General features: G+C 46.9%; 2 protein-coding genes across 4 annotated transcripts in view; both read left to right on the top strand.

The window, feature by feature from the left end:
* Positions 1-6,429: 6,429 nt before the first annotated feature.
* Positions 6,430-7,398, top strand: LOC115321369 (the record flags this gene model as incomplete). Its single annotated transcript, XM_040210281.1, has 2 exons — positions 6,430-6,903; positions 7,192-7,398. Coding segments are annotated over 2 exons (681 nt in total), but the record flags the coding sequence as incomplete, so codon positions are not given.
* A 1,685-nt stretch (positions 7,399-9,083) lies between these two features.
* The window catches only part of LOC8039644 (sulfate transporter), a 53,049-nt gene continuing 40,037 nt past the window's right edge, over positions 9,084-22,095 (top strand). For 2 of the 3 annotated variants that reach the window (XM_040210278.1, XM_040210279.3), the window contains exon 1: positions 9,084-9,348. In XM_040210278.1, coding sequence (XP_040066212.1) covers positions 9,300-9,348 — 49 coding nt within the window. In that variant the 5' untranslated portion in view covers positions 9,084-9,299. Of the gene's footprint in view, positions 9,349-14,959; positions 15,078-22,095 lie in introns of those variants that run through there. The other variant, XM_029981576.2, reaches the window with a different exon arrangement.

Raw genomic sequence — 22,095 nt, 5'->3', positions numbered from 1 at the left:
ACTCACCTGACTGGCCCTCGCACTACTTATAGCACCTTCACTGAGATTTTATTTTTGTGTGTAGTTCTGACGAAACACTTCCGCAAGACAATCGAAAGTGCCGAATTTATGACACCCCGGCTAGAGTACGCGATCCTTAGTTGACACCAAAATATCTAGCCTCCCGACGCTTTTTTTTTCGTTTTTTTTTTCTTTTTTCGTACGGGTGAAATTGCATCTCTTGTTTTATGCGTTCGAATTTGTTTTGTGTTATTTATTTCGTAATTTCGCGGTCGGCATCAGAGCACGCACGCCACTGCGTGAAGCAAGTCCTGACGTGTCCCATTTTGCGACCCTCCTTGGGCAGCCCAGGTGGCTTATACAAAGCCGCAGAGGGAGATTAGCTGCTTTGTCCACCCCTCTTTGACCTCGTCTTCTGATAAGCCTCCACACCTTCTTTTGTGTCTTCGTGTGGCTGTGAGCGAGTGCGAAGGCCGCTTGTAGCAAATCAGAGGGCTGGTGTGTAACACGAGACCGTTCTCCGTAGGACAGGGACGTTTGGACTATAATATGTCACGTGACTCGCTCCGATGCGCTGATGGGCTCACTGGGGCCAAAGTCTTTGCCGTATTCCAAATTACGGTGAGTGTAGGCGCCACGTAGGTCCAGTTTCTAAAAAGCTTCCGTCAGGCGTCAGTGTTCTTCTGTTTTTCGTGCGTTGCAGTCGCAGCCGTGGTTTTTCGTCTTGAACGGCCGGAATACGTTCATACTAATTTTTTGGTAACATTTGTGAATTTCATCGGAGTCCATGGAATTATTGTGCTGTGTTTGTTGGACGCGTTTCGACAAAGAACTGCTCGTCGGCGCTGGTGAGACTTCCGCTGATTGTGATCGACCGCCTTCATCCTCGACATTGTGTTTGCGTAGTTTTGTGCTGCCCGAGTCGGATTGTGCATCTATCACGACAGAGAGCCGCTCATCGGCGACGGCGAGAGTTCCGTTGAATGTGAGCAACCGCCTTCATCCTGGACGTTGTGTTTTCGAATTTTTCTGTGGTGCCCGAACCGGATTATGCAACTATCACGGATTACATGAGATCGGTGTTTTATTCGTAAGTACTCTGCAAGCATGCTTCTGGTAGTAGTCCTGCTTCCGTCTCAATAGACCATTTTACTGTTTACAAGCATGAACTGCTGCTTACGCCTCAATCAACTCCCGGTCGTTCCGTCTCTGCCAGCCTGTCGAGTTTTGCCTACGTCAGCAGAGCTAGAAAGCATTAAAGTAGGTTTAGGCGAAGGAAAGCCTTATTTAAAGTTTGAGTGAATTTATTTTAAACCTCTAAGAATTTTGTAGCTTTGTCACAAAAACTTAACACTAGGTCACAAATGCCAGCATTTGAGGTTTGACATGGGTTTCTCGCGAATTCGCGAAAGAAGATGAGGTCCATGCACGTTTTTTCTGGATTCAAAAAATAAAGTGTTCCACATGTTTCAATTTGTTAGCAATCATTTTTCCGTAAATACTTTTTGATGAAGTGCTGTGTTACACATTTAGTATAACTTCTTGTAGCTGAATGAAGTGAGAGTTACTGCGCAGGCGAGCTGGTAAAGGATCATGGTGAAAAAAACCCAAGACTAGGACAAAACATCGGGACAACACAACACGTCTGAAGACATTTTGAGGCAGTATTGTGTTTTTCCAATTTTTTTGTCACTAGTCTCGGGGTTTACCCACCATGCTCTTCTAGCTGCAGTACACGTTTTGGTAGGGTGTACTGCTGCCATCACACCCTAATAAATAGGTGTAGAGCAGAATCACTCCTTTCTGTGTAGGGTGTAAGGGATTACACCGGTTTTTGAGGTAGTGAGAAGTAACACCATTTTTCTAGGGCGTTTTTGTACACCAATAAGGGGGTGAGTTGTGACCCATGCCATTTACACCAATAAGGGCGTGAAAATGTTTAGTGTGTACGCAGCATTTAATGGGGCACCGTCAATTAAAGGTCAACGGTAAACGAGAATGTGCACTTCACTACAATTATTTTTCAATCTCTTTTAGTGTCGATGGCGAAACAAATGCAGCCAGTCGGAACAACTGGGACTGAGTTAGAAATGAACGCTTAAGCCTGGTTCACATGCAGCGGTTTTAACCCTAGAGCGGCGCGATTTCTGCCGTCGCGGCGATCTGGCCAGCACCAGCGATTGAGCGGCACGAGCGCCGCGACGGCAGAAATCGCGCCGCTCCAGGGCCAAAATCGCTGCATGTGAACTAGGCTTTACGCAGCTCTTTCGTCCGATTCATGCTTCACGTCGCGCTAACACCTAGAATGTATAGGCCTCCAATCATCTGCTTAGGAGCATCTTCAACTTCTTCCTTCATCAGTAAACAGAAGGCCGCCATTAGTATAGCACATATGCCGTTTTCAGATGATGATGATAGTGATCAAAGTGGCCAGACTGAATTCCGGAAAGGGTCTATTCAGTGGCACTAGCGGGAACAATGAGGAAGAGGCAGGCGTCAAAAGGTAGTGGCTTCTGGAACCCACGGTGCTTACGTCATGGCCCCTCGAGGTATTACAAGCTCCTTGAACAAGGGCGTGGATAGTGTCATCAAATAAGCTACGCTTCAGAGTAACGACACTTGGCCATATTGTGCCTTAAAATCATGGTTGCCAGTTATCTGAAGCTGTATCTAAAATCACAGGAAACGCTTTTCCGTCCTCCACAAATGTTTATACAGTCCGAGACAGAGTAAAGCAATATTGCATCTGCTTCCTAACACCAGATCTAATGCTGAGGAAATCGCACTTTTGAATCATGACGATCGGTAGTTGTGTTTGCACTGCACAAGACCCAAAATGGCGGCGGCCACAACAGTGCTGGGGAACAGAGTGCCGATACTCTAAGGGCAGCTCATTTAGTGACTCTAGGCATGAAGTGAACTCGGGTGTATTATTTTCCTTTTCGTCTTTATTGTTTATTGATTTCAATCATATCGAATAATGAACACATTATGTCAGACTACGCTTGTGTAATTATTTATCGTAGATTTATTAACCTGACCCAGTACTTAAACCATTGATTTGTTGATAGTAAATCTTCCAATATATTTTCTAAACGTGAAGGTAAAAAGACACGGACATTGATGATGATAAAGACGCCAACGCCGCCCTCGACGATTTCCTGAACACTAGAAATCAGCTGTTTTGTCTGCCATCCGGTAGGTAGCGCAACAAAACACCCTAACAGTTTTTAACTGTTTTTGAAAGTAGCTAAACTCTACACCTATGAAGAAACCAAAGCAAGATCATTGTAAAAACTATAATGCATCGCAATGTATATCTTTTTCATACAATAAATGTTATTAGATGCCAATAAATCTGTTTGATGTCCATAAAAGATTGCGTCAAAAACAGGTAAGTTTAAAGGGTATCTGGAGTGTTATTACTTTGAAAATATAAAAAAAGCCATCATCTACTTCTTGAACAAACATTGTAGCTCTAAATGTTATAAAAAATTTATCATAGATTAATTATTTCCTTAGCTGCAATTGTAGCACTGTGACTCGAAGCACAAAAAAGTGCTACGTTTGATATAGCATATCTAAAAAAAAAAATTTCCACAGCATTAAAATTTTCTTTGCATATTACCAATTATAAGCCCTACATCTGTAGCTAATTTCATTGCCCTAGCGTATGTCATTAAAAACATATATGTGCTGAAAAATTACAATTTTAGGGCAATATTTGGAAAAATGAACAAAACAATGTATTGCGAATACCAAAAAAAAGTGAAAGCCGTTTACAACTCCCTGTAACACCGAATTAGAGCGCAGCTCTTGAGGAGGAGGGAAGGGTACTGGGGGGGTGAAGTGACCTGGGGGGGGTCACGTGACCTTGGGGGGTCACGTGACGATGCCGAGGATGTCATCAGTGACGTCACTGATGACGTCATCAGTGACTATGACGATGCGGACTCCGATGACGTCATCAGCGATGATGACGATGACGATGCGGATGTCGGTGACGTCATCAGTGACGTCACTGATGACGTCATCTGTGATGATGACGATGACGATGCGGATGCCCCCCGAAGTCACGTGACCTGGGGGTGTCACGTGACTTCGGGGGGGTCCCGTGACTTTGGGTGTCACGTGACCTTGGGGGTCACGTGACCCTGGGGGAGGGGTCACGTGACCTCTGGGGGTCACGTGACCTTGGGGGTCACGTGACCTTGGGGGGCCACGTGACCTTGGAATGACCTTGGTTACGCCGACGGCGACGCCAACGGCGACGCTGACGCCGCTCATGCCGGGAACGGGCCCCTAAGAGCTGCGCTCTAAAAGTATATCGTTACATTCTGCTCCGACATCATCTTAACAAAACTGCTCTATTGGAATCGTGTCATCTTTAATAGATCGTTCATGAAATATGAACCAGCGGAGAAAGTGAGGGTCTGCGCCATCATATTCGCAACGCTACAAATGCGCATGAACAGTATAAACCAATACATACATAATGTCAAATGAAAGAAGATTGCATTGCCTTTCGAACGACATCAATCCCACATAACAGTATTCAAAAGAAGATGAGTAATGACCTGCTAAAAAGTACTTAAACTGCCACATTCAGTGGGACCGTGGCCTTAACCGCTCTTGTGCCTTCTTATCTCTGATTCATAAGATGATTCTGCTACGAAGCACGCGTTCTTCATGCCTACCAAATTGCAACTTTTCGCCAGGATGCGGAGGTCAGTTAGCAACTCGTTGAAGCTCTCGCCTTCTCTTTGGTTTCTTGTACCGAAGCGAAACTCGTGGTAGGCTAGGTTAGCTGAAGGCTTGTAGAAACTTTCGAACTTCTTTCGAAGTACTTCAACGTCTTGCTTGTCTTCGCCTTCTTCGAACCGGAACATGCTGTACGTTTCTCTCGCCTCCTCTCCAATGGTTATCAATAATGTCGAAGCTTGCACTTCCTTTGGTTGGAGATTGAGTAACGTAGCCGGAGAAAATAGCTTGAACTCCCTTTCCCAGGTTTTCCGGTTTTACCAGACGTCCCCGCCAGTATCCAGTGGTCGTGGGGGCGGCAACAGAGCCGCCATAGCTTGCGGGATGACGTGCTGGGTTGACGTGCTGGGCGTGCTGGGATGGCGTACTGGGCTTTCTGTCATCGTGCTCGATATGGGTTGGTAGTCTGTTGTAGAAAGTGCCGTGGACGGAGTAGAAAGTCCCGTGGACAGACAACGGCCACTTCTGACACCATTGGATGGTGTTAATGTTTTTCACAAGCAATGAACCAACTTGCTCAGCTTAAGCCCGTAACATGGTTTAGCTCACTAGGCTAAACCAGGTGCGGTGGGGAATCGTTGGCCGAGTGTGTTGTAGCTCCGTTCAAAGCACGGAGATCACGCTGCAGAACCTGTCGGGACTAAAACCCCTCGATGTGTTTGCGTCGGTCCTACAAGTCACGTCAAATGTGCCAGTGCAAGAGGCCCGTGTCTCAAGCGGCCCTTGGAGGCAGATGGCGGCGCAGCACTAAATTCACTGGCCCTTGGAAGCTAATGGTGGCAGAGCACCCGGTCGTGGCACGTGTCCTGCGGGCTTTCACAACAATGGTTGGCGGTACCTGTAAAAAAACGCCTTGATCAAGGGGCTTTAGCAGGGACCCTACGTTCAGTCGCCCATCCGCATCCTGCGGTCGTGTATCACATATACTGCGTGATGCACGTTAAAGACCCCGAGCTAACAGCTTTACTGCCCTGGCTAAATTCATAATCTACAACGGGTAACAATATGTCTCCCAACGAGACTCCTGCTCTCTAAAAAACTAATGACTAATTTTGAATGCGCCGTTACAAAGCATTTTAATGTGATCGCGTGCTCAAGATTTTTCGTTTTGGTTTACATTTTTGATTATGCGACTCTTACTTATTGTGAAACAGACTATAGCTGTTGGACTCCTGGAAAAAAATATTATATAGCTAAGAAAAAAACACATTAACGCAAAAGACAAAAAATAAAATAAAAACAACATAGGCGCATTTAGTAAAAAAATGAAATAATAGAATTGAATATGTAGCGTGTATTTTATGATTCATATGCCGGGACAACAAAGCTGACACAAGAGCTCGGGCTCGCCGTACTCGAGCTACGAGCACCGACTGCGAGACCACGGGCGATTCTATAAATGCAGTTTTTATCATACCAGTCGGTCGACCAATTCTTGTGTCTCTACAATTCGTGACCCGGACGTGATACGCGGCTATGGCTCTCGAGAACACTGCTACCACAAATGTCGCCGCCGTCACGTTTCGACTTCCGAAATTTTGGCCAGCGGACCCTCTGGTATGGTTCACGCAAGTGGAATCGCAGTTCGTCATCGCTCGGATCACCAGCCAAGCTACGAAATTCCATCACGTAGTAGCGTCTCTTCCTCCCGAGGTGGCCATGGAAATTCGAGATTTAATCCTCTCGCCTCCAGACGATCAGCCTTTTGACAAGCTTCGCTCGGAACTGATCAAACGATCATCCGCATCGGAGCAAAGACGACTCCAGCAACTAATAACATCCGAAGAGCTCGGAGACCGAACGCCCTCCCAGCTTCTTCGACGACTGCAGCAGTTGGTGGGTGATAGGTTGCCAACTTTTGATACCTCCCTGCTGCGAGAGCTTTTTCTTCAATGGCTACCATCAAACGTACGCATGGTGCTCGTTTCCACCCCATCCATGAGCCTTGACGATCTAGCTCAGCTGACCGACAGAATCATGGAAGTGGCACTTCCCATTGTAATTTCGATCGACAGGATGCCTGGAGAAACGAGTGCGATGACGATACCACAACACGCAGTCAGCGACTACCCGGCATCTCCTGTTGTTACGGAACTTGGCCAGCGGATATTCAAGCTTACACACTCCAAAAAAAGCCCACGCGTCTATTTTCCGCACAACACTCGGAGAGCCAATCACCGCTACTTACAGAGGCAGCTCAGCGAATGGCGATGCCGAAACATAGGTTTAGACCAAAAAACGCAGACTGAGTTGTGACATTAAGCAATGCAAGCGTGACGTTTTCCATTGCTTAATGTCACAACTCAGACTGCGTTTTTTGGTCCAGAGATATGTTTCGGCATCGTCATTCGCTGGGCTGCCTCCGTAAGTTGTGGTGATCGGCTGTCCGAGTGTTGGGTGCGACAAACTAGACGCACGGGCTTTTTTTAGAGTGCAGCGCAAGTAGCAGCTCTCGTCTCCCGACCTCCTGCCCCCCACCAGAGCCGCTCAACCTCTCGGCCAAGATACCCTTCGTCTCCTAGGCGTCCGTGCCAGAACAACGAAGGTTTGTGCTGGTATCACAAGACTTTCGCTAACGACGCTCGGCGATGTCACCAACCTTGCTCGGCGTCGGGAAACGAACTTGTCCACCACTAGAGGGATCTAGTGGTGGCAACTTACAACCCCGTCGTCCGTTTTTCATCGTCGATCGTAATACAGGATTACGTTTCCTTACCGACACGGGTGTTGAGTGTCACTACTGTGTGACTCAAGTGAAAGATCCCAGGCCATCGGTTGCGCAGCACGGGATGAATTTCTTAACTAAAGCGTGAACCAGTGCCGCCAAACAATGACAAAGCAACATGACGAACCCTCAACATTTGACGCCTATACCTACAGCATATGGGTGCGGCGATCGGTGTCACGCGATCTGAGTGGCCAAAGTTGTGGTCGCATGTTTGCCGCTCAAACCGGATCTATCATTGAGGCGCGATGCCACTAACCACTTCCATTGGCTAAGCAGACAAAAGGAAGACCAGCGATTGACTCGTTGCTTTTTGCGCATCGCGGGGAAAGCATTTGGCTTCGAGAAGTTTCGGTGGTGCCCCCTGGTGGTTTCCGCTCTTGATGTCACGACCAGGATTTGCCTCGCCGCGATTCGCAGGATTGGCCTCGCCGTGAACCGGCGATTGGGCAGGCATTATCAGTGTCCAGGAATCTATAGTTTGGTCAATCGCGAACTTCGACCAAAGCGACGCTTTTGGTGCGCACGTCGATAATACACTACACTCTCAAGAAAAAAGAATGTAAAAAGGTGTATCGTTACACCCTTTTTCCCATATAATACACCCCAAAACTTCAATTCGACGTACAGCGCCCCACAGGTGAACAGACGGCCCGAAATTTTACGAGGGGCTTGATAGCCGTGTGGTACAACTTATTAAAATAGCTAATGTACCGTTTTACTGACCACAAAAAAAATAATCGAGGTTTTCTTGGCCCTACTGTAAAACACACTATGTTTTCTTTATGTGGTTTTTGATACGTACTTTAGCTATTTTAATAGGTTGTACCACACGGCTATCAAGCTCCTCGTAAAATTTCTGGCCGTCTGTTCGACTGTAGGGCGCTCCACGTCGAATTGAAATTCTGCGGTGTATTATATGGGACAAAGGGTGTAACGATACACCTTTTTACACCCTTTTTTCTTCAGAGTGTAGAATGTGGGCACCCGAGTGACAACAAATGCACCTTTTTTCCTTGTTAAGTCATATTCGCAGCGGCGTGGCGACTACCGAAAATCTTATCCTCCTAATACGCTGGGATCCTTCTATTGCTCGCCTTGATTGGTTGTCTCCGTGTTCTGAGGAAAAGCAAACTCGCAGGTCTTTTTTTTTTTAGAGTGGGATCGCTACGAGACCACTGAATAAAACACACTGTCGCCGCAAGTTTCACGGTCTATCTGATGGTAGTCACTAAGCCTCCAGCGCTGACCCGCACGTGAAGCGGAATGGCCCCCAAACGTCTCCATTAGGTTTAGCGAAAAAGCGTGAAACGCCACACACATCAACTAATCACGTGACACTCCAGATGACGTGCCGCAGCAGAGACCGAAAGAACACTGCTATCTGCACAGCGGCCCCGCCTTCGCCTTAGTCTATTGTTAGTCCGATAGCTCAGTGAACTTCCCCGAGTCTCGACCGACGTAAGATTGCAGCCCAAGCTCAAGAGTACAAAAAAAAAAAAGAAGAAAAAAAGTCGGCATTGAAAAAAAAAAAAAAGCGGAAATAAAGGAGAACGATAAATCAAAGTGACAGGTGAATGGATATCTACACGCCGAATGTTTGCTCTCGATGCCACATGAGAATCTTCGCGCATTCCAAGCGCTCGACTTGCATAAGCGATGGTTGCGCAGATCGCGAAGCACCAACCGCTGATTTCTATGACCTGCACCTCTAAGTGAAACTTCTAACGCTGCCACACAAGCCAACTGTTTACTGTTCACGAAGTCTACTGGGTGGATATTGTTGATTATTGGACCGTTTTCGGCGCTGGGAATGGATGTCCTTTGCAGTTCGACGGAGGAGACGGTTATGGGACTACAACGTAAGCCTCTTTCTCCCTCTTTCACACATACACAAGGGAACACAGACAAATATACACATTTACACAATCTTGGTGAGAAACCGACGTACAGCCTATCCCCCTATAGGTCAACTTCAGTCTTGTTTCAGTGTCGTTCTAGAGAACATATTCTGGGAGTGCTTGCAATTGCCGCAGCAGGCTGCGTGCGTCTCCTTTCGTGCGATTCATAGATTTAGTGCTCGCCGTTTGGAAGCAAGCATGAGCTTTCTTGTATGTTTGCTCAAATCCTGAGTTAGTAAAATACGATCAAAGTTATAGGCGCAGGGTAGCCCCTAGTTTAGTGCGTATTACCTCAGAAATTTGTCCGCGCCACGAAGTGTTGAATTTGAGGCTTTTTGGCCAGATGTACAGGCATGAACGCAAACACATTTTGCTTTCGACGTTTTTTTTTTTTTTTTTTTTTTTTTTGTATATGCTTTTTGCTTTGATTTATTCCTTTGTGTAACTCACTCACACGCTTTTTTTAGATACTACGGCGTTCTCGTGTTTTAGATATTACGGCGAACGCTTTTTTTTTTAGATATTACCGCGTTCTCGTTGCTGATGTTTTTGAAGTTCGTCACCACCAGTCTTGATCAGTTCCCTGAGACGGGCAAGGTCAGTACAAGGGCGGCTCTTGCTTGAAGGGTGTTGAAAAAGTTTATTTTCGGGGACATCTTGTCGATTGGACTCCATGTGTCCGCCACCGAATTACAGGAAAAAGTAATTATAATAAAATACAATCGGGCGGAAGCAAAAATGAAACCCCGATGTCAATGTTACGATAGTAAATTCTGTGAGAGACAATCTCAATACCTCGTTGATTTTCTTCTCAGTGAGAGTAAATCGAAGTTAGCTCGCTTTCTTAGAGAAGTAATTCTGGTGTCTAGCGTGTAACCTCACACCTGGATGAACCTGAGCGCAACAATTTTTATTGCCTCTATAATCGATACCACCGAACGTTGCCAGGGAGACGAGACAGATAACGCGTGATTCGAGTTGCAGTCTGACAAGTGTAATAAATGCTAGCGGTTCTACCAACGACAGTGCCAGTTTTCAATCGCGTCGAAGGTTGACCTATTAGCATTGGACACTATGTGCGTTAAACGGGCAATTATATAAGCTGCGCTTGAAGTATCGGCACACCGTTCCCCGACTGTGTCCTGCGCAGAGCCATGTTTCGATAAGTGCGGGGCGGGTCTACTTGGGCGATTTTTTAAAAAAAAGCGATTTCTTGAACTTTAGGTAAGAAAGCTCGGTCATTAAGTAACGTTACGAAATATTACGTTGAAGTCACCGGGACCTTTGTGCTACCAGTTCCATAGATCGGCAAACCTCACTCACCCTCCCTCAACCTCACCTTTACAGGTGAGGTGAGGGGGACTGAGTTTCTGAACCAGGAAAATTCATGATTTTGAGGGTGAGTGAGGGCTGTGAGGACCGCGAGTCTGTGAGGGCCGTGAGGGCAGGTGAGTGCGTGAGGGGTGTGAGGGCCATGAGTGCGTGAGGGGCGTGAGGGCGGTGAGTGGCGTGAGGGCCATGAGTGCGGGAGGGGTATGAGGGCCATGAGGGCGGTGAGTGCGTCAGGGGCGTGAGGGCCATGAGTGCGTGAGGGGCATGAGGGCCGTGAGGGCGATGAGTGCGTGAGGGGTGTGAGGGCCATGAGTGCGTGAGGGGCGTGAGGCTGTTGAGTGGCATGAGTGCGTGAGGGATATGAGGGCCATGAGTGCGTGAAGGGCGTGAGGGCGGTGAGTGCGTGAGGCCCTTTTTAGACGGAGCAACTTTCTCAGCAATTTCGGTGTTGCTGGCGGGTTGTTCCCTAGCTTTCCCTAGATCGACACGAATTGCTGAGATTGGGTCCAGCTCGAAACAAGCGAGCAACTCGGAGCAATTCGAGGACGTTTGAAGCGGCTGCATCCAATCAGGGAAGCGATAGTTTCACGTGATACCTCGTGCCGGTGATGATGACAACAAAAGACTTGGTTCTGGTTTGAAATTGACCGTTTTTGGAAATGAACTGTTTCAGAAAGATGCATTAGTATTCTCAACGAGATTTAAATGCATAAAAACACGTTTATAGCGCGTAATTGTGTGTCTACATAGTGCAAGAAATATAAAATCTCATGATGGCAAATTGCAGCAATTGGTTGCTGCGTGTGAACGCGGGCGGCCTGTGTTGCTGGTGTTGCGACGTCAAGTTTCTGGGCGAAATCGCCCCATCTGAAGCGGGCCTGAGTGGCGTGAGGGCCATAAGTGCGTGAGGGGCGTGAGGGGTATGAGTGCGGTGAGGGCCGTGAGGGCGGTGAGTGCGTGAGGGCTATGAGTGCGTGAGGGCGGTGAGTGAGTGAGGGACGTAACGGCCATAAATGAGTGAGGGGCGTAAGGGCGGTGAGTGGCGTGCGGGCCATGAGTGCGTGCGGGGCGTGAGGGGTATGAGTGCGTGAGGGGCGTGAGGGCCATGAGTGTGTGAGGGCCATGAGGGCGGTAAGTGCGTGAGGGGCGTGAGGGCCATGAGTGCGTGAGGGGCGTGAGGGCCGTGAGGTTCAGTGAGGGTCGGTGAAGGGCTGAAGGTGAGTGTGATTGTTAGGATGAGGATGAGTGAGGGGCTGTAGGTGAGTGTAGCTGTGAGGGTGAGGGTGAGTGAGGGGCTTAAGTGAGTGTGGCTGTGAGGGTGAGGGTGAGTGAGGGCGACCTAAACTGCCGACCTCTGACCAGCTCAATGAGAAAGCATGACACGCGAAATTCAAGACAAGAATGTTCCGGTGACTTATACGTAACGTAACTTAACGCAAGAAAATGGGGCAGTATGAATGAGCCTTAATTCTCTTAATATACGGGCTCGTCACATTTCCTGAGAACGGAAGAGCGTTCCCTGCGATTTTGAATAAAGACGCAGTAGCAATCATCTTCAGAGATGGCTCAAGTATCCTTGCTCCGAAGCGTCGCTTAGTTAGCGGCTCCGTACTCCGTTCTACTTCAAGTCCGATCACAACCGACGGTCCGATGGATTCAATCGAGCAAAGCAAAAAAGGGCCTCACCACGGCGTTCGTCGCCCTTGTGCGTTTGTGCGTGATAGCCGGTGAACCCACACAAAGACAACGATTGTTATGGCGCTTCACTTTTGGAGCTGTTTGGTTGGCTCCATGAAGGCCTGTTCACACATACAGCGGAGCGCTACAAGCATAGCGCTTACCTCGCGCTAAGCGCGTGCTGACGGGAGCGTTCACCAGCTTTGTATCGCACCGTCAAAACTGTTGCTCATGGCAGACGATAAGTAGCTGACGGCACGTGAGAAGCGCTACATCAGCGCTCCGCTGCATGTGAGAACCGGCCTTGAAAGCGTCTGCTGCGGTCGAACTTTGATGAAGCGGAGTAGAGGAGCTTCACGATAGGTTGCTAGATAAATGGATGCCAAGGTATTTGCGAGTCGAACACTTGCCAATGTGCAGTGTGCGCAGGGTGTATCTACATTAAGGAAAAAAAGGTGTGCGCGTCAAAAGGAACAAACAAACGAAAAACGAGTTGTACCTCAGAATATTAAATTGTCATTTACTAATTTTTGCACCAGTCATTTATTAGGTTAAGACCGGCTGGTAGAGAAATCTGATCATTTCGGTTACAGATGCGTCTAAGTAAATCACGCAGTCATCCGCGAACCGTCGAATACAAGACGCGATATGATCACGGAGGGTATTTACGAAATATTAAAAAGAGCAGGGGCGCAATTGCGCTGCCTCGGAGAGCATGAGGGGAGACGGGACAATCTGATTATGAGCGATCGTTAATTTTATTATTCGGAATACGATTGGTTTAACATTATGCAATTCCGAATGTAACTGATGGGCGAAGGTACTGCCGAATGCTTTATCTAAATCAAGAAAGGGGGGATCGGTGGCCGAGTGGTCTAGCGCGCACCAGCTCGGAGCACGTGGAGCGAAAGCTCGCGCTGCAGAACCCAGAGATCCTAGGCTCGAGCCCCACCCCTGCCCGTTTCGATCTGGATGAGCATCGTACCGGCATGCGGTCGTGTATCACTACAGCGTGATGCACGTAGCTGTAGATGAGTAATTTAGCCAGTGCGGTACAGCCGCTAGCCTGCAGGCTAGCGGCTGTACCGCACTGGCTAAATTACTCATCTACAGCTGGGAGACTCGTCGCCCCTGTGAGGCAGACCAAGTTCTAGGCTGTATAAACACACACACAACCCAATTATTATTAAATCAAAAAACAAGACCTGTATAATATTATCCGAGGTATTTTCCGAAGAAGCTGCTGTACCAGTTGTCTTTCACGAGGATGTAAGTGCCGAAATTGATGCTCGTTGAAAAATTTTAAATATGTAGTATACTTAATTTCGTTGTTCACGGTCTCATAGGCAAAGTTTTTTGTGTATCCCACATTTGACACGAGTGTTACGAATTTTCATTCGCTAGATGTCGTTCATGACCCTGCTAGAATAGGGTGCCTAGATGTCTGTCTGTCTCAGGGTGAAGACATCCATTGTTGTCCTGAATGTGCCAGCACATGACGCTCTGGCGCACTCGGTGCGTGACTTGGGCGGTAATATGGCGTCTATGCATTAGCCAAAGCTACGCGCTCGAGCTGAGTGACACCGGATTGCGCGCACTTCAAAATGCATAAAAAACGATTGGGCGGAAAAATGGCTGAGATGTCACCACTCAAGCGGAAGCGCACGTGTGTGTGAAGGCACTCTATGCTAGAATAAAGCGCGCGTGTGTATGAAGGCACTCTATGCTAGAATAAAGCCCCTCGATGTGTTTACGTGTCTTGCAAGTAGCGTCAAATGCGTGAGCGCACGAGGCCCATGTCTCGAGCGGCCCCTGAAAGCAAATGGCGGTGCAACACTGAAATGAGCGGCCTTTGGAAGCGAATGGCGGCGGAGCACGCGCTCGCGGCACGTGTCTTGCGGGTTTCCACAACAATGGTTGGCGGTACTTGTAAAAACGGCCTTTATCAAGGGGCTTTATGTTAAGCGGGTTTCACATGCAGCGATTTTGGCCCTAAAGCCTAGTTCACATGCATCGGTTTTGGCCCTAGAGCGGCGCGATTTCTGCCGTCACGGCGCTCTGGCCAGCACCAGCAATTCTGCGGCACGAGCGCCGCGACAGCAGAAATCGCGCCGTTCTAGGGCCAAAATCGCTGCATGTGAAACCCGCTAAACCCGCTTCGCGATTTCTGCCGTCGCGGCGCTCGTGCCACAGAATTGCTGGTGCTGGCCAGAGCGCCGCGACGGCAGAAATCGCGCCGCTCTAGGGCCAAAACCGCTACATGTGAACTAGGCTTTAGAATAAAGATTAGAACAGATTGTCGCGTCATTGTCGTCGTCCTCAGTGGGTTCTGGCGCACACCTCAGCCACACCGCTACAATATTATGTACTCAAGCAGTTTGCGAGGAACACGTGAAACAACAATAAACCATATGCAAAAAGAAAAGCCTAATCTGAACTCATGATAAATTATCTGTTTCGCCCGTCGAGCTGAGGGTCGTAGATCACAAATATGATCACGTGCTGCAAGTCCACTAAGAACAGTTCAGACAACGTCTTTGATAAAGACCGTTCACTGACCTGGATGTCCCAGTTCACTGCTTGAGTGACGAGTCTTGCGACTTCGTTACTGACAGTCCCTTTTCAAGAATTTCGCGTCCGTCTTCCTTTTCTTCTTTGAACCAAGACTAAACAGCAACCCAGTGAGTACACAAATGCATTATCATAATATCATGAGAACCGAGTTAAATCCAGATGGGCTTGGTCCGCAGCTAAAAGGTGTGAGCCCCCTTCTCTCCTTACAATATGGCGGCTCCGAATAGCTTGATGATGGTTGCGGCAAGAAATTTGCACACGGCCACACGGCCTATTAGAGGGTAAGTTCCGACCGCCTATCTTGGCGATAGGAATAACTCGGCCAATTCTCAAATCCGCGAGAAGCGGTCTACAAGACTGACTTCTTGATGGTGAGTAATATGAAGCGAGCTGTTATACTTGGTATCTTTCAGTAGCCTAATAATATTAATTTCGCAATGTACGAAACTGAATAAGTGTTTTGACCTTTCCATAGGGTTAATAACATCTAAATGAGGGATGTTCCTTTGAATAGTGTGAAAGTTCATGACCCTATTGCCGTCCATCCATCTATGAGCAAACACAAAGTTCGGACCTGAGATCGAAGAAGTAAACAAAACAAGCAAACAAGTAAACGTATGTGTGAAGAAACGAGCGAGCCAGCCGGCACACAATGTTTAATTAGTTCCTACGTAACAAGGCGAAAGCTCGTTCAAAGTTGTTATGCTGTGAGATGTACGATTTGTAGTCAGCGACAGCTGACAAAACTTAGAGCGTGGTGTTCATTATCGCTTAGCAATTAACGCGATTGCACTATTAGCAGACGCAGCAAGACGAATCAGAAACCAAGACAAGACATATTAGGCCCCGCACTACGTTTCTTGAGGTGTTCCTGACTATGGTATCTTTGATATTTGAAAATTGAAATTCTTGTATACGCATGGCACAGATTCGGTACACAGTACTCCCGGCGTAAGAGAATTCTCAAAATGGCGGCCCCTTCGGCCGTATACCAAATGCAACGCATGCATGAAGGAGTAATACTATGATCGACGCCTTGCTTTTGTACCAAGCCCGCTGATTATGAACACCTTTGAAAGCGTGATAAGGCTGCCACGACGCATTTTACTAATGGACATTCGGACGATATCGATGTTTATGATAGCAGTGTGAAATGGCGACTGGTTAAGTGGTGTGTAAGGGCACGCATTAGGCGTTATCGTGCACGGTGATGAGCAGCACCTAGTTGACCTATTTTGAGTTCGGTCTCTTCACCTTGGAGTGTTTAAACGCATACTTATTATTTGATTGTAGAGCTCGTCGGTGCGTCCTCCATATCCTCCGAACCTGGCATCTTCAGATTTCATTCTTATTTTTCTAAGTGTAAGGAAAGACTTACGATGAAATTTTCACAATGATGAGGAGGTTATTACAGCTGTGAAGAATTGCTTTGCTTTCAGACCTGTAGACTTCAGCAAGTACTCTCCGAGTGCTATATAAAAAAGCAGAGGCACAAACTTTTTTTTAGAGCGCAGCTTTGAGGCGTTCGTTTCCGGGTTGAGCGGCGTCGGCGTAACCGTGCTAAATTTAGTAGAAAAATTCACGTCACGTGACCTCAACTCCCCGCTAAATTTAACGGGAAACCTGACGTTCCATGACTTGGTGTCATGTCACCCAGACTTGTACATGTTACTAAAAAAAAGTAAGGAATTACATTTACAATTACTTAAGGCCAAATGTAACTAATGATAGCTGCAATGACACTTTTATAAAAGTAAGTGACCATTATTTCTAAAAGTAATTCGTTGCTTTCGCGGCGTTACTTCCCACCTTACTGTCCTAGGGTAAGGAACAAGACACATGTGTTAAGGAAGCGTTTTTTGTTGCCGCGACTCACACTCTTGTGACCTTGAGCAACATCTGGCTCTCAAAGTCTCATCGGACATCTTGCCTCGTTTCTATGTGAAGATGTCGTCCGCCGCACTGAAGACCTTTTGAATACACCTTTTTCCAAATAGGTGCTGCCACCTGGACGTGCGACTGAGTGGCTAGAAAACGACGCGTTCGCAAGGCCTCTTTTATCCGCTCGACATGCAAAACGTCAGCTAGATCCGGTTGGCCTAATGAGACGCTGTGTTCCTACTACGGCTCCACCAAACTTCGTTTTCTCTGCAGTGTATATTATCTTGGTCTCGAAGTTGATACAAAGAAGTAATCTCTCTCTCTCTCGGCCAGAAGGAAGCAAAGAAAGAGTAAAGAGACAAAAAGGAAAGGCGCGTACAGATAGGCTAGACCAACTCGCGTGCATATTGACTTTTTTGTTTCTATTTGTTTTTTGTTGGAAGGAAACTCTTTGAACTCGGGAGTTTGCCTAATATTGCTGCACGGAAAGTCAAGTTCTTTGTATCAGTGTGCTTCCCACTTCGTTGTGGGTGTACAAGCTGACGAGCTACGACTTGCAAACAACCAAACCACACACGCAAAAATATGGTTTGAGCTGAGGTTTTAGGTGACGCGGAAGAAAGGCTTTGAGCGTCAAAATATTTCCAGGCCTTCCGTTTTGTAAATGCAGGTGACAGTGTGATTCAGGTGGAATCGCGATGCCACCCGGTTTTTTTCTACAAAAAAAAAAGTTGTGTTTTTTACGATGTGACACAACCCGTAGGGGGTTAGACCCTCCCCCTCCCCCCCCCCCCCCCTTCTTGTCTTCTGAAGGCACCCCTTCAATTCGCAATGACTCCTTTATTCTCAATCCGCCCCCCCCCCCCCCCCCCCCTTAATTTTAACTCCTGGGGAAACCCCTGGTTCCCGCATCTTTCCGCGAGTGAAAACAAAGATGTAATAGATTACAATCGTTCCCTTACGTAAAAAGACCAAGAAAATTACTTTACAATTACGGTACTTTCTGAAATATGCAATTATTCCCTTACAAAATTACAAAAAATGTAAATCCCTTACAGTTGTTGGTAATTTTGTAAGGGAATAATTACATACTTTAGGAAGTAATTGTAAAGTAATTTTCTTGCTCGTTACAAGTAATTTCGTTACTTGTAACCGATTACGTACAAGTCTGACGTCATCTATAAAAATATTAAGTTTCTCCGCCAGATGTTGCGGGAAAATTGACTTAACGTGACCTCAGCGGCAAGTCAATTCCCTGCGAAATTCAGCGGGAAAATCGACGTCATGGGGCCTCAACACTAATTCAGTTTTTCTGCTAAATTTAGCGGGGAAAATGACGTCACATGACTTCATGTTACGTCACCTTTGAACAAATTCAGTTTCTCCACTAGATTTAGCGGTAAAATTGACGTCACATGTAAAGGAGGAGGGGAAGGTACGGAGAAGGAGGAGGCAAGAAGGATGAGAGGAAGAAAGGGGGAGGTGGAGTGGAGGAGGGGAGGAGGATGGAAGGAGGAGGAGCAGGAGAGGAGGAGGAGCAGAGGAAGAAGGGAAGAGGAGGGGAGGACGAGAGCGCACGGAGGAGGAAGAGGGGCATACCCTCCCTCCGTCCCCTCCCCTCCTCGTCCTCAGAGCTGCGCTCTAGTTTCGCGTAACAGAGAACTGTAAACGTCTTCAATTTTAGAGCGCAGCTCTTAGGCGCCTGTTTCCGGGTTGAACGGCGTCGGCGTCGGCGTAACCGCGCGTTGCATTATGGGATGTTTCCTCGCTAAATTTAGCAGGGAAATTTTGATGAATTTCCCGCTAAATTTAGCGAAAATTTCGCGCTAAATGAGAGGGGAGCAGGAAAGGAGGAGCGGAGAAGGGGCATATCCTCCAATCCGTACCCTCCCCTCCTCCTTCTTAAGAGCTGCGCTCTAATTTCGCATTACAGCGAATTGTAAACGTCTTTGATTTTTTTTTTAATTTATTGGCGGAGAATCACGAGCAGGTTGATATAATTGACCATGTGGTTAATAATGTTTCGGTAGGAATACACCTAATTTGAAAAATGAATAAGCTTATGTTGGAATGCTTGATTATACTGAACAGGAAATTAGTTTCCGAAGGCTTAACATCTGGAGGAAGCACGGGAAAAAAGAAAGGGCCTTCCTTATAGGAGCAAAGGAATGACATTTTTGGCCCAGATATACGTATATCTGGCCATATATAGACACATAAGAACACAAATCAAGCATCATGTGGACATGCCAAAGTTGGATAAGATCGTATACTTTATCTGGTAATATCAGGCTCAAAGTAAAAATAAATACGGCCGTATATGCACGAAAAAAAAAAGGTTCTTGAAGTTTAAATGAGTTCTCGTAAAGTTATATCCGTGTGTAGGCGGAACGCGTAAAGGCGTATGTGTGGGTGCTAGAGTCACTCAATCATTCCCAGAACACCGCAATCAAATAAACTGCTGCCGCCGTACTTTCATTACGAACTGTGATTAGTTGAACGGCATAATTGAGACCCACAAAACGCAAACGCGTTTGATAGATTTTTTTTAATCGCTTTGTTGTAAAAGAACAGTCAACAAAGATTCTCCCAAAAGTGTGCGATTTGGCCGTTACTTGGGGATAAGTCAAGCGAGTCGCACCGATATCACTCGTTCTGAAAAAGCGCTGAAAGTAATCTGTTACTGTTCGGCATCACTTGTGTTAGTCCAAGTGAGCCCGATTCTTCACATTCCTTGTTACTTCTTGAAGTTCCAGCATTGGGATGGGTTGTGCTGTGTCCCTGCCACACCCGATAGCGCCGAACCCAGGATTCGTTGCACAACATTCACGCTTCGAACCGCGATGACCAAACCCGAGATAGGCCCCACATTCAAGGCATGAGAACACGATTGGTAGAGGTATGACACTCGAGGTTCATATATTTTTTTAGCTATTTTAATTTCAAAACAAATTGGAAAACACTAAGCACAAAGGAGAATTGTGGTCGAGTTCACAGGGAAGGCCAAAAAAGGGGAAGGAGTCCGTATGGAGGAAAAGCCGTACACCAATTGGGCTCTTCCTTCGCCCTCCAACCCTGAAGGTCTTGTAGTTTTAGAAAATCCAATGCTGCCTGTGGTTTCTGCTGCACGTCTCCATGGACACCTTCTTTGGGTCGCGCTCCTCCAAGCTCTTGCCAGTCCTGCTGTGTTTGATGGTGGGGCTCACGTCGTCGTGCGTCTACACCTAATTGCCCGTTATTTATTTATTTATTTCAATACCCTCAGGGCCAACGGCATTACAGAGGGGAGTGGGTTGCATTCAACAAGAAAAATTATACAATGAATAACTTAAAGGCAAAGCACATATTAGTTATGAACAATACAAATTAGAAACAGCAGCCCTTGGTGACACGGCAAGCTCCAGAATATTCTAGACACGTTTCATCACGACGGATGTCGCTCTCCTTGGTGAACATCCAGTACTGGTTTCATCCCTGTCATAGCCATGGACACATGCCTTTCGTATGTTGCCTGGGCCGACTGGGGCTGTTCAGGCAGGTCTTCATATCTATTTTGTTTCACCCTAGCTGCTGCTGAACGGGTCCTGCTTCGCGTGGTGCAGTTGTTTACTTTTGTGTCCAGAATTGCATGTCGGCATCTGGAAATACTTCTTGCATGTAGTTCCACGTGCTGCCCAACGATGAATTGAAGCACCGTGTTAAAAAAGAGAATACCGAGGGCTAAACCGGAACATTATGTACCAACTTACCGGCATTACTAATCTAGTCTCTGGAGCCGTGCACACGGAGACCAATAGACGTTCAACATTCAGGTCGTTTTTTTTTTTAGCTCTGTAATTATACCTTTTCAGACAATTCTGAAAACTCATGTTCAGAATTGAAGTTAATCGCAAGACGCCGAGAAGTTTGCTGCACGTTATGCGAATGTCGCATTTCCAACACAGCACAGAATTGGGCATACCGGTAGAAACTGAGGGAGAGGAGGACATGAGAGCGTGCGGGGACGTCAAAACGCCGAGCTCTGGTTGGAAAGACTAGGACGCAAAGCTTAGTGCCTAGCGCTCGAATACTGCGTATGATATCAAAGCAGCACCGCGACAACACTGCGCGTAAGCTCCGGGATTTTAGCGCCCTCGCCAGGCAGTGCAAGCATCGTTCACGCACGCAGTGGTTCAGAAAAGCATAGTCGTGCTTAGTGTCGCGATCAGTAGAGACATGCAGACCTTGCAGGGACCCCGGAACCGGGGGGGGGGGGCACGGGGGTTTGAGTTCCCGCTGTCGTTTTCCGGGGGTGCTGGGCAATATGCCGAGCCCCCGTGCATTTGGCTCAAGGCCTCCCTTTCTGAGGGGGCTGCAGTCCAGGGCCCCGGTCGGCCCGTGCTGGTCCCCAAACATTTGGAGGAAAAAACATGCTACTCGGCTTTAGTTTAGAATAGCTCAGACCTAAAGTGGAACACAACTCAGAGGAGCCTTTATGCCCTGACTTTCTGACGTCGTGCCATTCCCCGACCTCCTTTTTTATTTATTTATTTATTTATTTATTTCAAAATACTGCCAATCCCCGAAGGGATTATTGCAGGCATTGGTACATAATAAAAAGATACATGTGAGGCATTTAACAAGGAATGAACAACCACTTCTCGTCATTCAAAACATCGAACAATTACGGTAAAAGTTCATCTTCGACTGCATTGATAAATGATTCAACAGTGCCGTGACGGAACACGTGTGGATCAAGGCTATTCCAGATTCTAATGGCAGAGGGAAAAAATGAGTGTTTAAAAGTGTTATTATGAAACGAATAGTCAACAAGTGTATGGCTGTGCTTGTGTCTAGTCGGTCTTGTGTTAGACAATTGAACGCACTTGGATGAGTCAATCTTAAAGGCACCTTGTAAAAGAAGGTAGAGAAATTTCAGACGATTTAACGTTGCGCGGTCAGTAATGGTCTGTAAACCTGCTCTTTTCAGAAGCTCTGTGGGGGAGTCAAAACGACCATACTTGTGATAAACAAACCTAATTGCCTTTCTCTGAAGGCTTTCAAGTGTGTTTATGTTTATATTCGTGTGAGGTAACCAAGCAATATTTGCGTATTCAAGCACTGGACGTATAAGGGTTTTATATGCTAGAAGTTTTGTTTCACAAGACGAACATTTTAGGGTTCTCTTCAGAAAGAATAATTTCGTGAGAGCTTTATTAAATACATATTTAACGTGTGCGTTCCATTTAAGATCAGATGTTATCA

Source organism: Ixodes scapularis, unplaced genomic scaffold, assembly GCF_016920785.2.
Source record: "Ixodes scapularis isolate PalLabHiFi unplaced genomic scaffold, ASM1692078v2 PGA_scaffold4__175_contigs__length_147842914, whole genome shotgun sequence".
In the NCBI taxonomy this organism is placed as follows: domain Eukaryota; kingdom Metazoa; phylum Arthropoda; class Arachnida; order Ixodida; family Ixodidae; genus Ixodes; species Ixodes scapularis.
The sequence above is the reverse complement of the archived record's forward strand: the minus strand, read 5'-3'. Positions and strand labels throughout refer to the sequence as shown.